At 44.5% G+C, this 18466-nt stretch overlaps 1 protein-coding gene across 1 annotated transcript in view; it reads left to right on the plus strand.

Annotated features, from left to right (window-relative positions):
* The window catches only part of LOC147100058 (protein FAM227B-like), a 293117-nt gene that overhangs the window by 274223 nt on the left and 428 nt on the right, over positions 1–18466 (plus strand). Inside the window, exon 10 of the mRNA XM_085968963.1 lies at positions 6167–6273. Coding sequence (XP_085825089.1) covers positions 6167–6273 — 107 coding nt within the window. The remainder of the gene's footprint in view (positions 1–6166; positions 6274–18466) is intronic.

Below are 18466 nucleotides of genomic sequence, written 5' to 3' on the forward strand. Positions count from 1 at the left end.
TGATGTATATAATAATAAAGCCTTGTGCAGTACAGTTCTTACCGGAAGCCATGTTGTGCTGTTGTATATATATATGCTGTGTCTCAAGGTGTCAATCAATGGTCTATTCTTATTATAGCTAGACTTACATTTGAGAAGTAGGAGTTAGACTCAAGCAGCCAATAATGTGACAAGTTCAATGAAGGAGAACTCATAAGTGTTACTTTCAAGGTCAACCTTTTTTAAATACTTGTCAGATTTTACAGTGTAATACCAACTATTATGGACAATGCATAAATAACATTGAGTGGATTCTGAATTAATTTGGAAACAAATTCTGTGTTACGTGAAGAGTGTGTTAGTGTCTAATTAGAAATCTATTACATGTGGGTTTTTTTTTAAGTCTGTGGTTAAATAAAAATCAGTCAACTTACAAATTGTTATGAGGTTTCTTTTTATGGCTTTACAATCATGTAAAAAAAACAAAACTAAGAACCATGCCTATCTGAATTTGGCCTTGATCAGACATATTTAATCAGAACCAAGCCTTTAAATCCAAAAGCTTAGATCTAGCTCAGATTTAATAGAAATGGCAGAAAACAGATGTGACAACCCCTTGTGATCCAGAAATTTTGTGCGAATTAGATTTTTTCTTTTATAGAAGTGATGTAATATGCCATGGTATGTTCATCTTACATATGGTGTCACTTCTTTTGTTGTTTTCTGGCCTGCTTTTGAAATTAGATTTGGTGGGTTTACTCTGATTTCTGTTGACCTCAATCTGAGTCAGCCTGCACGCCCATAATTAAGTAATAATGATGTATGTATACACTGTCTGATCAAATTGAGGACAGGCTGCGTGACTGAAGGACAAGACCAAGGGTTGATTCTATCAGTCTCGCGGTTTGTCCTTAATTCAGCAAGAATGTACATGTGAAGTACATTTTTTGATATTCAAATTCCACCTTCTAGTTCTTTAGAACTTAGCTCTTTATCTCCGTGTATGACTTTACGCGCATCTGTAACACACGCCAAGTTTGTTATTGCCCTTTCATTGTGCTAATCTGAATAGTTAAACAGTAAAGATATTGTTCAGACAGCCACAAAGTGGTTCAGGATGTGTGTTGCTCTAACTGGAGTTTGTTAGCTGAACATAACTGTAACTACAATCAAACTTTGTATTTTCTTTGTTTCAAGGATGAGCTGCTACTAAAACTATTCAACGTAGTTACTCCTAGCTACACTGCACTGCAGCTAGTGTTTCCTTGTAATAAACCTCAGGACATTTTCCTCCGAGTCTCTAGGGTGGGAATCTTTTCCCACAGGTATCATTGCAAATCTAGAAATTGTTGCTCAGTTCCTTAATTCTATATATTTGTATTTGCTTTTTACTGTTCTAGATTGGAAATCCATTAAAAATAGTTATGCAAGAGCAAAAATCTTAAAAGACCAAACTATTAATAGAAATGGCATCTGGAACTACAAAATCCATTCCAAACATTTTTGTAATGGCAGAAAAGTTTGTAGTTCCCTAAAAAAAAATATTAAATTTCATCTGTCCTCTTTTTCCTTTCTGGGGTTAGAACTGGCCAAAATCTTTCTAAATTGTCACCTTCTGATAAATCATTTTCTTGGTTCTGTTTTATTAATATATGTGTTTCTGTACTACCTTGATACTACTGTATTTTATTTGACAGGAACAATCTATTAGCATCTCCAGCAACACTAGCAATCCAACTGCTTGGTTAAGCTACCACCAGACATACCCGAGTAGTATGGGAAGAAACCTCTCCTCCTGCCAACATTCCTTGCCACCCCTTGACAACATGGCCAACAAATGACCTTGGTTATGTTTTTAATATTATTTTAACTTACTAAATTGGAAAAAATATATACGCTATTGAGATTTGTTTGTCATATTAAAACAAAATAATCCCACCAGATAGTCTTAATATCTATGTACAGTACATTTCTGTAGTATTTATGATTTAAGTGTACTATATCAACTAACAATGTAGGTTCAGGGATTCAAGCACTTCAGAAAAAACTATTAAACGCCATCTAACGGAACATATTTTAAATTTCTATCCAGCAGGCTGCACAGCTGAAACTGTGTGAATTGAATAAATAGAAAATGATAAATATAATTAGTGGAGTAGTTTCCTAACTATGTGGAAATGTTGTTATGTTGATATTGTATATTCCAACAGCCTCCGGATATTCTGGAGAAGATACCAGGCTTTAGGAAGTAACCTCCCTATGCCATTCTGTTGATTATTACTGCCAAAGATTAACAGGCCACTTAAGATTATAAATAATAATACTTATTGAGCGTAAGAGCCTTTGGAATTATCCTATTTTACAAAGTGTTCAAGGCAAATATTTGTTCTGTGTTTAAAAAAAAGAGAAGTTGTGGAATCTTAGGAACCATGGAAAAATACATATTAATGGCTTTAGTAAATTTTCAAGTAGAAGCTTTTTATGGTCGGCATCACCCCTTCTAAACCTTTAGCCAAATTTGGGTTTCCAGGCACCTTGCAGCAGACATATGCACAGGAAAGATGTCTGCATCCAGTGAATCTAGACATAACATCTAGTGCAATGGAACCTGCTTCTATTCAAACTACATTATACCAGAATCCATTTATTTTTGTAAACTAGCATTTTTTGTCTTATCCACATAAGCTTCCTCCAACATCAACTGCAAGCTCATGGATTATTTTGTCTCGAAGACTATCCACTTAGTCACCTGAGTCATCTCCTCCTCCTTAGCCTCCGTCTTCCCTGCCCCAACCTCTTTGACCTCATATCACTTTGTAGCTTATCCTTCACCTGTCCACCTCCAGCCTCACCCAGCTCATCTCCTCTGTGAGACCTATCTCTTGCACCTTTGATTCCCTCCCAACCTACTTCTTAACTGCAAAATTGTCTCTTCATGGCCCAATGTTCCCTGGCCTTGTGTATGACTCCCTTTCCTCAGCCTCCACCTCCCCACCATTCAAGAGTGCTGGCATTATTCCCATCTTCAAAAAGCATAGCCTTTACCCTTCCATCTTCTCAAGCTACCACCCTGTCTCCAATCTCCCTTTTATTTCTAACATCCTCAAATTTGCTGTTGACACCTAGCTTTGTGCCCCTCTCTCTTTACACTGTGTTTGGCTCCCAGGCCACCTGCCTTTTCTGTGGCCTGGAGGAGTCCGTGTTCCATGTATATATAGAATGTGAGAGGTTGCAGCCCCTCTTCCATTATTTGGAGGGGCTGCTCCTCGATTTTTGGCTGCACTTCAGTCCCACGCTCCTAATCTTTGGTCACCCGGTACGGAGGGGAGCGGGCAGATCGGAGGACTTCCTCATAAGACTGCTCCTGGGCCTGGCCAAAGTTGCCATTAACTGGTCCAGGCAGCGGGCGGTCGAGGGGGTAGTTTGGCCCGACTGTCTGCCTCTCTTCCGCGGCCAGTTTCACGCCCAGGTGGCCCTCGAGATGGAGCACGCGGTGTCCGCCGGCATGCTCGAGGCCTTCCGCTACCGGTGGGTGCCGCGGGGACTGGAGTGCATCATCACCCGGCCAACAAAATTTTAATTTAATTAGTTAAGTTTTATTTAAAGTTATTTTAGTTACAGTCTATTTGTTTATGTACCCATCAGAAGAGTCCACTGTGTTTGAATCCCTTCAATCTGGTTTTTACTGTGCGCAATGCACCAAAGCTGCCCTGCTCAAAGTCACCAAGGACATCCTTTGTGACTGTGATTGTGGTGTGCTATCTGACGTAAGAAAACTACTAGCACTTGGTCTAAGCATGAAACAAAGCTTTAATCAACTGTTTTACAACATGGAGGTCTAGTTGTGTCCTTCACTAGTTCCTGTTAAGAATGTCCTGCACAAGCTGGGCCCGTGCCCAAGTATTTATGCTCTCCCTGGACAGCGCCACCCATAGGCCACTCAGTATTATTTCATAAGTCTTTCTTTCATGAATGACTGATTCATGTCACTATCCTTCCTTGTTCTTCTTGACCTCTCCACGGAATTCAATAGTTGACTTCTCTGTCATCTCTCTTCTGCGGTCCATTTCTATGACACTGGTAAAACCTGGTAAAATGGTAAGTACATGGGAAAATGGTTCTTAACTACCTTTTAAAAAGCTTTTAACAATCTAAATTGGCTGACCCGCTGCTTGGTGTCGGGTCTGCTCCGGGATGACAGACCCAACACTTGTAAACCCGCCTCCTTGTCAGTTTCCCAACAGGATACCGACCTGCTGTCAATCTTTGTGATTTTGACAGCGGCCCCGCCTCCAAACCAGCACTCTGAGCACCGGCAAAATTCAGCCCCTAGTGTGGGTCTGGAGGCACATGCAGGCCCAGCTTGGTTAATTTTCCTGAAAGGCATTAGTGAATCAATTGGGTTTTTACAACAATTCAGCAACTTTTTAAATGGCTATTTTTCAGGTGCCAGCCCACAAATACCAAATTTATTGCATTCAATTTCACAACGTGCTATGGTGAGATTTGAGCTCACAACCTCTGGTTTGTTAGGCTCGTACCATAGCCACTAGGCTATTGTACCCTGCTATCCCTTTATATATGCATGTCCCTCACTGACATTGATACTTCATTCTTTCATGTCAAAAGACGTTGTTATTATCAGTGGTCTGCAACTTTTAAGCAACTCACTTCTGGTTTTCTCAATGGTTTATCTTCTTCCCAAGTCTTCCCAGGGGTGACAAAGCTTTGTACGTGCACACTCAAATACATACATGGGGGCACCATGTCCCAGCCTCCAGTTGAGGTCAGTTTCTAGTGATTGGGGCAAACTGATAGGACAAGTTCTGCTCCATTGATAGATATTAAAATAGTAAGTGAAATGCTTCCAGAGTTTAAAGAATGTTTGAATGTAAAAAGCAGGCTTTAAACCAGTGCTTGTTTTATTTGTACAAGCAGCAGTGTAACTATCATCTCTTCAAAGTGTTCTCAATGCATTACTATGTACATCGGCAGCTTTATAGTGTTCTTTTAGTAACAGCACACTGGAAATCTTTGAGTGGCAACAGTACCAAAGAAATGCACCATCAGTTTCAGTAAAAGTGACCATGAAGCTGTCAGATTGTTGGAAAAACTCCAAATGGTTCACTAAGTGTTTTTCAGGGAAGAAAACCTGCTGTCCTTACCCAGACTGGCGTATATGTGACTCCAGTCCCACACCCACGTGGTTGACACTTAACAGTTCTCTGATGTGGCCTAGCAAGCCACTCAGTAGTATCAAACCAGGGATGGGCAATAAATGCCAGTGTTGCCAGCAACGCCCACATCCTGAGAATTAAAAGAAAAGTTGGCATATTTGGGCGCGGTGGTACGGGCGCATGTAACAGGTCTTATAACAAAGTTAATTAGAATATTCTGGATCCCCAAATCACAAAATTTGCCCAAGCTTTAAGTTGCAAGTATAGTATACTCATAGAGATATTCAGAATGCTGCAATCAAATCTAAATCTATAGCATAAGATTACAAACCAAGTAGTTCTTCTAAGAGATTAACCCGAATGCTATATTTCTTAGTGAAGCAGCATTGAAGAAAGTAGTTTGTTATTTATTTCAGTCTCCCCGATGCCTGCTACCTCTCCTAATCAACCTTTTCATCTCTCACTTAAGTCAGCCACTCACCCGCACACACAGATCGCTATATTTTTATTACCACTTCACTACTGCCGTGCGTCCTGGTGTCCTTAGTTTCTGGTCGTCATTAAATCAAATCTCTGTATAGGAAATCGTTTGATATTCAATTTTCCTGGTCTTGTTGTTGGAGATCATGGCTATCCACCTTCTACTATTAAGAGCAGCTGTTAATAATAGGAAAAATATTTCTTAATGGGTTTTTCCCAGAAATGACCACATTGAGTGATTTTTACTTTTAGCCACAGTACAAATTTGCTGTGCAGTACTCATTCTGTATAATTAATTGAGAGTCTGGTGGGGAGATGCCAAGTGCCAAACCTGTGTGGGTGGTAGAAGATCTAAAGTCTGTTTAGTGAATCTCTTTGGAGTAAACAGAATTAAAGCAAAAGAGACAGAACAGCAAAAAGAAGCTGTAAACAGCTTGTGATTTCTGACGTTGTAGTCTCACAGAGGAAATAACTAATGTTTTAAATTAAGGAATCACTATAGTCACTGATCAACTTTTTCTATTTTCTAGCTGGATTTCATTTGGACTTTGACCTTGATGAGCTAATAAAAGATGTGAGCAAACCGACTATGAAAGATACATCCACCCCAACAGCTGCACTTCATGCTAAGACGGAGGTACATTTATCAGAGACTTTTCTTTAAAAACATTGGGGCACCGAAGGTTTTGGGGCTAGCGAGGGAAGTTCAGCATTGCGGTGGTAGCGGAGGAGCGGCAACCCACCACTGTCCGAGTGAAAATCGAGAAGAGAAAATCTGACCGCACAAATTTAGCAGTGGGATCCAACGCCTGTGCAGATTGGGTGCAGGCAATCCCACTGCTAAATTAGTCTGCCTTTAAAAAAAACAGCAACATCATAGCCATACTATGCCAATCACGTTTCATAAAAAAGATATATTTAAATTCAAAAATCCTGCTAACGGTGGCATAATGCAATAACAAAGTAGTAGGACAGCGATTCTCTAAAGGCTCTATCTACATTTAACATTACCTCCCTGATTTTGTATTCTATTCGAGAAATGAATCCCATTCAGGTTAATCTTAGAAGAGCTGTTTGGTTTGTAATATTATACTATCAGATTTAGATTTAAATTTGTTTGCACTCTTTATTGCCTTATCAGTTTGTGTTGATGCTGATAGCAGCAATAGAATACTTAAGTTTCATATGATCTGGGGCAGTACTGCAAAGGACCAAGAAGTTCTTCATACATCAATAACAGGTAAAATAAAGCAACTGATTATTAGGATCAATATAGAGGACTATCTACATGATAATAGTATAGTAAATAACAGCCAACATAGCTTCAGAATCCTGGATGATCAACCTCTGACTTTTTTGAGAAGGTGACACATCCAAGTGAATTGTGCTAACCTTACAACATAGTGTATCTGAACCTGCAAAAAAGCCTTTGGTAAAGGTCCTCCTAGAAGGTTGCTGCATAAGCTCAAAGCAGTGGGAGTTCAAGGAAGACTTGCTTTTGCATAGCACCTGTCATGTCATCAAAATATCTCAAAGCTCTTCGCATACAATGAATTATTCTTGAAGTGCAATGACTGCTGTTATGTGGGCAAAACCTAGAAATGGATAAGAAACTGACTTGGAAAAAATGAGAAATGGGTGCATTTTAGGGGAGTGATGCTGGAGTGGTGAGAAGTAAAGAGTGGAGTACCTCAGTGATCAGTGCTAGGATCCCTACTATTTACAACAACTTGCATTTATATAGCTCCTTTAAACATAGTAAAACATTCCAAGGAACGTAATCAGACTAAAATTGACATTGAGCCAAATAAGGGGACATTAGGACAGCTGGACAAGTGCTTGATCAAAGAGATAGGTTTCAAGCAGCATCTTTAAGGAGGAGAGGTGAGAGAGGTGAAGAGGTTTGTGTAATGATCAGTAACATGTCATTCTAGAATGGTACACTAGGTGGAGCTGTATGTTTAGTAAGGGGCTACCCAGAAGGCAGTAGTCAAGATGGATGCCTGTACACTAGTCCACATGGCTGAATAAATGACTAGCTCAAGCTAGCTGTTCATAATGAAAACATCTATTTATTTATGAACATAACATGGTACCAGAAGTGGTAATATCTGCTGAATATTGTGAAACGCGACATGGAGAATTTGAAGCCACCGGAGGGTTTGAAACTCACAGGGAATGTCGACTGCAATTGGCGGACTTTCAAACAACAATTCGAACTCTACATTGCCACCATCGGGTTTGGTACGATGCCAGACACAAGGAAAATAGCGTTACTGCTCATGGTTGCAGGCCCATAGGCGATAGAGGTATTTAATACATTTGTATTTGATCAAGAGGAGGACAGAGAAAAAATGGACGATGTGCTAAAGAAGTTTGATACACATTGTTCTCCCAAAAAGAATGAGACCTATGAGAGGTACGTGTTCCATTCACGGACATAGCAGCAAAATGAGACTTTTGATAGCTTTGTGACCGATCTGAAACTGAAAGCACAGACATGTAATTTTTCTGAACTGAAATCATCCATGATTCGTGACCAGATTGTGTTTGGTATTCATGATAAAAAAAAGTCAGGGAACGTTTGTTGAGAGAAACCAAACTAACATTGGAGAATGCTGTGAAAATATGCCATGCCAGTGAGCTAGCTCAACAGCACGCAAAGACTTCCAGTGAAATTAATAATGGTGCGACTGTAATGAGTGACTGTGCTGCTGCCGGTACTGTGTCCTACAAAGGAAAGAAACGTGGGCAGAACAGAAATGCAAAGCAATCGGAGGATGGAATTTTTAATTGTAAATGCTGTGGTTACCAGCACCAGTCAAGACAATGCCCAGCATTTGGGGAAATGTGCACAAAATGTAATGGAAAGAATCACTTTGCCAAACAATGCTTTTCAAAAGTAAAAACAAAGAAAGGGCAACAAGTCAATGTGATTGAGGACACTGATTTAAGTGAGACATTTTTTGTAGGAATGGTGTCATGTGACAATATAGAAAAGGATACAGAAAATGTGCAGCCCTCAGGAATGGACAATGCTGAACATAAAGTTAATGCAGTAAAAGAGGACAAATGGGTGATGCCACTGCAGGTAAATGGAGCATTAGTTACATTGAAACTAGACACTGGGGCAAAAGCAAACTTAATCAGTATGAGTGACATTAAAAATATGAAAGAAAAGCCCAAAATACAGAAAAAGTCAGTACTACTGAAGAACTATAATGGACAGAAAATAGATAGCAGAGGTGTATGCAGACTTAAAATGACAGTCAAAGACAAAGTGCATCATCTCATGTTTTCTGTTGTGGCTGAAGGACTTGATTCACTACTAGGTGACAAAGCTTGTGAGGACTTAGAACTGGCCAAGAGACTCTACCGTATAAACTGTGCCATAAGCAGACCAGATGACTCAGTGGATTCTGTAGTGAGTAATTTCCAGGATATGTTTAAAGGATTTGGAGTTCTACCATTCACTTACAAGATCCAGCTAAAGGAGGATGCTCAGCCAGTGGTACATGCTCCACGGAGAGTTCCAGCACCCCTGCGTGACCGGCTCAAGAAAGAACTGGACAGAATGACCACACTAGGAGTCATCAGGAAAGTCGAAGAGCCAACAGACTGGGTTAACTCCATGGTATGTGTAAAGAAAAAGAACAATGATCTAAGAGTATGCATGGATCCAAAGGACTTAAATGCAAACGTAAAACGTGAACACGACCAGATTCCCAAGCGAGAAGAAATCACCAGTGAAATGTCAGGTGCCAGATACTTCACAAAGCTCGATGCCTCACAAGGATTTTGGCAACTAAAACTGGATGAAGAGAGCACCAAATACTGTACCTTCAACACACCATTTGGCAGGTATTGTTTCCTCAGAATGCCTTTCGGCATAATATCTGCATCTGAAATCTTTCATAGAGCGATGGAACACATAATTGAAGGTCTGGAAGGAGTTCAGGTCTATGTTGATGACATCATCATCTGGGGCTCCACACTGAAAGAACACAATGAGAGACTGACTAAAGTGCTACAGAGCATACGCCGGAATGGACTGAAGCTCAACAAAGCGAAGTGTCAGTTTGGCATCCAGGAAGTCACTTTCCTAGGAGATAATCTATCTGGTAAAGGAATAGAGCCAGATATGGAAAAAGTAAACGCCATACTCAACATGCCCCGACCCACTGACAAAAAAGGAGTGCTACGCATCATGGGGATGATAAACTTCATTGGAAAGTTCATTCCTAACTTGTTAGCCAAGACAGCCTGTCTGCGAGACCTGCTACATAAAACAAATGAGTTCACATGGACAGAGAGGCATGAACAAGAGTGGATGAACCTCAAAACAGTGCTGACAACCACACCTGTACTCACCTTCTTTGACCCAACAGAGAATCAAAGTGTCAACGGATGCATCAAAAGATGGCCTAGGCGCGGTCTTGCTACAAGCAGAGGGTGAAGATTAGAAGCCTGTTGCCTATGCCTCCAGGTCTATGACTGATTCTGAGTGTCGATACGCCCAGATTGAAAAGGAATGTCTAGGCTTGGTAGTTGGACTAGAAAAGTTCCATGGCTACATATATGGACTTCCCACCTGAGACAGACCACTGCCCACTGGTTGCCATCATAAAAAAAAACCTGAATGAGATGTCTCCAAGAATTCAACAACTCATGATGAAGCTGCAAAGATATGACTTTGAACTGATCTACACACCAGGCAAACACATAGTGTTAGCAGATGCGCTATCCCGAGCACCCACAATGAGTCATGTGAGCTCTACTGAGGAAGATGTGGATGTTCATGTGAGTATGGTCACTGCTGTGCTGCCCGTGTCAGACACAAAATCAAAGCAAATAGCAGAAGAAACAGTAAAAGATACAGTGTTACAAACAGTAATAGAGAACATTCATCATGGTTGGCCAAAAGGTTCCTGTCCAAAGTACTATCACATCAGGTCAGAGTTAAGTGTCGCAAGTGGACTATTACTAAAACAGAACAGTCATTCCACAGGCTCTACGTCAAGACATGCTCAAAAGGATTCATGAGGGACACCTCGGAATTGAAAAATGCAAAAGGAGAGCAAGAGACACTGTTTATTGGCCTGGCATAAATAAGGACATTGAGAACATGATAGGCAAATGTGAGACATGTCAGAAACACCAAAACAAACAAGCAAAGGAACCAATGATAGTAGCTGACTTACCAACAGCACCATGGCAAAAGGTTGGTATGGACCTCTTTCATTTGAATGGTAAAGACTATCTAATAGTGATTGACTACTATTCTAACTATCCTGAGATGGCGCTGCTCTCAAGCACATCAGCAAGCAGTGTCATAATGCACGTTAAATCCATCTTCGCCAGACATGGAATTCCCAGGATTGCCGTTAGCGACAATGGTCCGTGCTTCAACTGTAAGGAGTGGCAACAGTTTGCAGCACATTATGACTTTCAACACATCACATCCAGTCCTCTGTATGCTCAGTCGAATGGTAAGGCAGAGAAAGGTGTTCAAGTTCTCAAACAGCTACTGAAGAAAGCAACAGAAAGCAAGTCTGATCCTTATCTCGCCCTGCTGAGCTACCGAGCCTCCCCTTTAGACTGTGGTTCTTCACCTGCAGAACTCCTAATGGGTCGCAAGTTGCGCACCATGCTACCCTGCTGTGCAAAAGAAAAGCAGAGTAAGGAACTGAGACAGAGACTTCAACTGTTAAAGCTGAAACAGAAATCACACTATGACAAGTCATCCAAAACTCTGAAACCATTGACAAGGGATGATGTTGTCAGGATTGAGGATCCAAATGCATGGAACAGGAAAGCTACAGTTCTTGAGGAAGTAGGACCAAGGTCATACACTGTTAGAACTGAGGAAGGACAGATTCTCAGGAGGAACCGCCGTTCCCTCCTGAAAACACAAGAAACTATCCAAGAGCAAATCGATGACAATGCCGCAACTGAATCTTGTGACTCACCACCAGAACAATCTAACACAAACACACATACAGGCTCTCATGAAAACACATCAGACTTACCTGTGCTGAGAAGATCCACACGTGAAGTAAAAAAGCCTGATAGATTTAATCTTTCAGTACAAAGAAAACTATAATAAAAGAATGAAAAGCTTAGAGTTCATAAAGTAAAACTTTGAAAATGTGTTGACTGTTGTGAAGATGTTTATGTTGTTATGATTGATTGATATTGATTTTGTTTAACCTCTAAGGAAGGGGGATGTAATGATCAGTAACATGTCATTCTAGAATGGTACACTAGGTGGAGCTGTATGTTTAGTAAGGGGCTACCCAGAAGGCAGTAGTCAAGATGGATGCCTGTACACTAGTCCACATGGCTGAATAAATGACTAGCTTAAGCTAGCTGTTCATAATGAAAACATCTATTTATTTATGAACATAACAGTTTGGGGAGGGAATTCCAGAACTTAGGGCCTAGACAGTGAAGGCACAGCCGCCAATGGTGGGGTGAAGGAAATGAGGATGCACAAGAAGCCAGAGTTGGCGGAACGCAGAGATCTCAGAGGGTTGTACGGCTGGAGGAGGTTACAGAGATAGGGAAGGACCCTAGTAGTCACCCAGCCAGTCTGCTCTTTTAAATAAGGCAGCACGGTGTACTGGCGCAAAATGAAGGCATGCTTCCAGGATATCGTGCATTCACACACCTGATTCAATTCTTGAGACCTGAAATGGAAGTCTTTCCTATTCATAAGCCCCGGAGCTGTTTTTAGTGGCCTAGATGGCTACGTATGTACTGTGGGATCTTCTGAATCTACCTGAACAGGCATTGGTTTAACACCTTGTCTGAAAGACAGAACCTCAAACAATGTAGCACTCTTCCAATACTGCATTGATGCAGCAGCCTAGATTATGTGCTCAAGTCCTGGAGTGTGACTTGTACCCACAATCTCTGACTCAGATGAGTGTTCCCACAGGGCTAAGCAGCAAAATGAATTGTTTTCACTTTATTTCAATGTGGTCCTGAGACTCCTGAGATTTATTTTGAGAAGAAGCATATTAAGATGGTGGGCAATGTGTTGAAGGGAAGGGATGGTAGTTGAAAGAGGTTTGGTTGTAAAGGAGGGTTTGGTGTTCATAGGGGTATTGTATTGTGCTCGGTACTATAGGATTGTTCATGCAGGGGCCAAATTAGAGATTTAGGTGAAAGTCTTGTCATTTAGTGATTGATACACAATTCTCTTTGGCTGCACTTTGACCTCAACTTTACCTTTATTTAGTGAACATTTTTCCAGCTGAATTCATGACTATTTATTTACAGTGATGTGGCATCAGATTGTTTTAATGGGAGGGCATTATTTTTTATTTTCTTCTCATGTTTATTCTTTCCCTGTATAACAGACCATTCCTTAGTCAAGGGGTCTGGCAGGAAAAAAAATTCCAAACCACTGCTAATGGTACACCAGAGTGTCCTGGGGTGACACTCTCTCTGAATTTCCCCCTCTGTTCTGGACCTCCATTGACACCACAGCAAGTATGATCATGAACTCAACTTGGAGAATCGTGATATACCTATCAATTCATCCAATGAAAAGCGACGAGTTAAGAAAGTAACTATAGGTTTTTATTGGCTAAATAACAGAGCCCACCCTCGTGGGTGATCGGATCCAACAAGGAGGAATACCAGCCAGTCGACCACCTTTATACCTGGGCAAGTAGGTGGAGCCATGGGCGGAGTCAGCAGTGGTCAGCCCAGGTATAACAGCGTGACAAGAGGCGACCTCGTGTAGTGATACAACAGTGTAAACAGTGATAACCATAGTGTAACGATATAACAGTGATAACCATAGTGTAACGATAGTGAACGATAAAAGTGGTTTACCACATTCACCCCTTGTTTAGATTTGAGTCCGGCGGGGTGAAGTGTACTACCAGTTCGGGTATGTCAGTCTGTCCGGAGGCCTCGTAAGTCTTTCTGATCGGCACAGCAGCGGCGGCGGTGTTGCAGTCTCCGGTGTTAATGCTGGTGTCTGCGTGGTTGACGAAGGCTCGTGGGGTTCCGGCATGCCGTCTACCTGGGCTGGATTTGGGGGGGTGGTGGGGGGTAATGGTGGTGTCTCGGGTGCCCGAGGGTGCAAGGTCTCGTAAGGAGACTGTGTCCTCCCGCCCGTCTGGGTATGCCACGTAGGCGTACTGGGAGTTGGCGTGCAGGAGGACCACCCTCTCGACCAGGGGGTCCGTTTTATGGGCCCTCACATGCTTTCGCAGTAAGACGGGCCCCGGAGAAGTCAGCCAAGTTGGCAGCGTGGTTCCCGTAGTCGATTTCCTGGGGAAAACAAACATTCGTTCATGGGGGGTGGCGTTAATGGCAGTGCAAAGCAGTGACCGGATGGAATGCAGCGCTGCCGGGAGGACTTCCTGCCAGCGAGAGGTTGGGAGGCCCTTAGACTTTAAGGCTAAGAGAACGGCCTTCCAGACAGTCGCGTTCTCTCTTTCCACCTGGCCGTTCCCTCGGGGGTTGTAGCTGGTGGTCCTGCTTGCAGCGATACCTCTCGCTAATAGGAACTGGCAAAGTTCCTCGCTCATGAAGGAGGAGCCCCGGTCGCTATGTATATAGTTCAGGAACCCGAACAAGGCAAAGAGGTCGTTCAGGCATTTGATGACCGTGGTGCTGGTCATGCCTGGGCAGGGGAAGGCAAAGGGGAAATGGGAGTACTCATCAATGATGTTGAGGAAGTACACATTACGGTCAGAGGACGGGAGGGGCCCCTTAAAATCGATGCTCAAGCGCTCGAAGGGGCGGGTGGCCTTGATCAGGCTTGCTCTGTCCGGCCTAAAGAAATGCGGTTTGCATTCGGCACAGGTTTGGCAGTTCCTGGTCATGGTCCTGACCTCCTCGATGGAGTATGGCAGGTTGCGGGCCTTAATGAAGTGGTAAAGTCTGGTGACCCCGGGGTGGCAGAGGTCGTTGTGGAGGGTCTGCAGTCTATCAGTTTGCACGTTGGCGCATGTACTTCGTGATAGAGCATCTGGGGGTTCGTTCAGTTTACCAGGCCGGTACAAGATATCATAATCATAGGTGGAGAGCTCGATTCTCCACCTCAAGATCTTGTCGTTCTTGATTTTGCCCCTCAGCTTGTTATTAAACATAAAAGCGACCGAACGCTGGTCGGTGAGGAGGGTAAATCGTTTGCCTGCCAGGTACTGCCTCCAGCATCGTACAGCCTCCACGATCACCTGGGCCTCCTTCTCGACCGAAGAGTGTCGGATCTCAGGGCCCTGGAGGGTCCTTGAGAAGAAGGCCACCGGTCTCCCCTCCTGGTTGAGGGTTGCGGCTAGGGCGAAGTCGGATGCATCGCTCTCCACTTGGAAAGGGATAGACTCATCCACCGCGTGCATTGTGGCCTTAGCAATGTCTCCCTTAATGAGGGAGAAGGCTGCGCACGCTTCTGCCGTCAGGGGGAAGGAGGTGGACTTCATGAGGGGTCTGGCTTTGTCCGCATAATTTGGCACCCATTGGGCATAGTAGGCGAAGAGCCCCCGGGTTCTCTTCAGCGCCTTTGGACAGTGGGGGAGGGGAAGCTCCATGAGGGGGCGCATTCTTTCGGGGTCGGGGCCGATGACTCCGTTCTCTACTACGCAGCCGAGGATGGCAAGGTGTTAAACACACATTTCTCCTTATTGTAGGTGAGGTTCAGCCGTTGGGCCATACGGAGGAATCTTTCCAGATTAACATCGTGGTCCTGCCGGTCGCGGCCGCAGATGGTGACGTTATCTAGATAGGGGAACGTGGCGTGCAGCCCGTTCTGGTCAACCATCCGGTCCATCTCCCTTTGGAAGACCGAAACCCCGTTGGTGACGCCGAAGGGAACCCTAAGGAAGTGGTAGAGGCGGCCGTTCGCCTCGAAGGCTGTATACTGGCGGTCCTCAGGGCGGATAGGGAGTTGGTGATAGGCCGACTTAAGGTCGATGGTGGAGAATACCCGGTACTGCGCAATCTGATTGACCATATCAGATATGCGGGGAAGGGGGTATGCGTCCAGCTGGGTGTACCGGTTTATGGTTTGGCTGTAGTCGATGACTAGGCGGTTTTTATCGCCGGTCTTAACGACTACGACCTGGGCACGCCAGGGGCTGTTGCTCCTCTCGATGATGCCCTCCTTCAGGAGACGCTGCACCTCACAGCTAATAAAAGCTCTGTCCCCGGCGCTGTACCGCCTGCTCTTGGTGGCGACGGGTTTACAGTCGCGGGTGAGGTTAGCGAACAGGGAGGGGGGCGGGACCTTGAGGGTGGATAGGCCGCAGGTGGTATGCGGTGGGCGGTTTAAAGGCTGCTGGTTGTCGACTGTGAGTGGGGGGAGGGGTCCACCGTATGCCAAGGTGACACTTTGCAGGTGGGATTGGAAGTCCAGCCCTAGCAGGACGGCAGCGCAGAGCTGGGGCAGGACGAGGAGTTTAAAATTTTTATACTCCGTGCCCCTAACCGACAGGGTCACAATACAGTAGCCGCTGATGTCTGTAGAATGGGACCTCGATGCCATCGAGATCCGGTTGCGCATTGGCCGGACAGTGAGGGAGTAGTGGCTCACCGTGTCTGGATGTATGAAACTCTCCGTGCTTCCGCTGCCGAACAGGCAGGTCGTGGCGTGGCCGTTTACTTTGATGTCCATCATGGACTTGGACAGGTGATGCGGGCGAGCTTGGTCCAGTGTGACGGAGGCTAGTGTATGGCTGAGCGAGCTGCTGTAGTCTGCGGGTGAGGCGGTGGTCGGGTCTGGCGACAAGGTGGCGGTCGACTGTGGTGGACAAAATGGCGGCGCCCACGAGGTTAAATAAGATGGCTGCCCCCACAACTCACATGAGGCATTGCTGGTGTCGGTTGCCTTGATCAAAGATGGCCGCCCCACGACTCACACGAGGGGATACTGGCATCTGTGGCCTGGATGAAAGATGGCCGCCCCCACAATTCGCATGAGGCACTGCTGGCATCTGTGGCTCTCCCCCTGCAGGCCTTAGCGAAGTGGCCTTTCTTCTGGCAATGGGAGCAAGTCGCGTTTCTCGCAGGGCAGCGCGTCCTCGGGTGTTTCGCCTGGCCAGAGAAGAAGCAGCCGGCGGCCCGATCGCGGGGGTCCGATGTTGCAGCCGGTACCGGGGGTGGCGGTCCCGATCGGTTCTGGGACGCCGACGCTGAGGTAGGTCCCGGAGGCGGCGTTGCGAGGGGTATTGCAGCCGGGGTCGGGCCGGAGTCCCAGGGTCGCGCAGTACAGTACCTGGAATACGCCTCGAGGTCCCGATGGGCCACTTCCAGGGAGCGGGCGAGGGCTGCAGCTGTGTTCATGTCGAGGTCCTTTGATTCTAGCAGTCTTTGCCGTGAGTAGTCGGACCGAAGGCCTTTCACGAAGGCATCGCGGATATTCTCTTCAGTATTTTCTGCAGCCGTTACCGCTTTAAAGTCACAGTCCCTGCCGAGTGTTTGTAGCGCCCGTAAAAATTCATCTACAGACTCTCCTGGCTGTTGCGGGCGGGATCTTAGGAGGTGTCTGGCATACATAGAATTTACCGGGCTCCGGTACTGCTGTTTCAGCAGGTTGATGGCGGCCTCGTATGTAGTAAGGTCCTGTATGAGTGCGAATACTTTAGGGCTCACTTGGGCGGTCAGCACTCTTAGTTTAGATCTCTGAGGCACGCCGGATTCTCCCAGGTAGGGTTCGAAACAGCTCAGCCAGTGTTTGAAGTCGAGGGCTGAGTTTGCTGCCTGTGGGTTTAGATCCAGGTACGGCGGTCGGAGGGCTCGTAGCCAGGCCGGCTGCTGTGGCTGTTGTAGCTGGGCGTCTGACTGGTCTGACGGTTCATTAGACATTTTTAAAATTTAGCCAATAAAATTGATATACCTATCAATTCATCCAATGAAAAGCGACGAGTTAAGAAAGTAACTATAGGTTTTTATTGGCTAAATAACAGAGCCCACCCTCGTGGGTGATCAGATCCAACAAGGAGGAATACCAGCCAGTCGACCACCTTTATACCTGGGCAAGTAGGTGGAGCCATGGGCGGAGTCAGCAGTGGTCAGCCCAGGTATAACAGCGTGACAAGAGGCGACCTCGTGTAGTGATACAACAGTGTAAACAGTGATAACCATAGTGTAACGATATAACAGTGATAACCATAGTGTAACGATAGTGAACGATAAAAGTGGTTTACCACAAATCGTCAGTGTAAAAGTTTGCCCTACTACTTTGTTATTGCATTATGCTGCCGTTAGCAGGACTTTTGAATTTAATATACCTTTTTTATGAAAGATGATTGACACAGTATGGCTATGATGTTGCTTTTTTAAAGGACAGCCTGATGGCACAGAGTACCAGTGTACTATTTCACTGTAACAAGAGATTATAGGTACTTGGCCATACGCCTATGTTGAATTACAAGATCACAAGTTAGGTTTAGGTGATTTTTTTGTCTCATCTTTTCCGAATACTAGCTGTACTGCTGTCCCATTACAGCATCTAGCTGTTTCTTAAATGAGTCCAGTGTTCTGGCCTCCTGGTAACCCCTTCCAGCTATTAATCATCGTCTAGAATGAAAAAAAAATTCTTTATGTCTGTCCTAAGTTTTCCCTTTATCATTCTGAACACGTGCATTTTGCTGCCCTGTTACTTTATCCCTTTTACGTTTTTTTCCTTTAAGATCCACTCTAAGACATCTCTTTCTGAGGTGAAGAGCCCTAGGTTATCAAGTCATTCTGAATAGCCTTTCATTCTGATACTGGGGTGTACTAGGGCCTGGGTGGCCCCCTTATGCCATGGGAAACAGAATTATACACAGTATTTCAGCTGTGGCCTGAGGCAGAAGGACCTAAAAGGTGGG

The sequence above is a fragment of the Somniosus microcephalus genome, chromosome 27 (assembly GCF_052327205.1).
Source record: "Somniosus microcephalus isolate GS21.2 chromosome 27, FLI_Smic_1.0, whole genome shotgun sequence".
Lineage (NCBI taxonomy): Eukaryota > Metazoa > Chordata > Chondrichthyes > Squaliformes > Somniosidae > Somniosus > Somniosus microcephalus.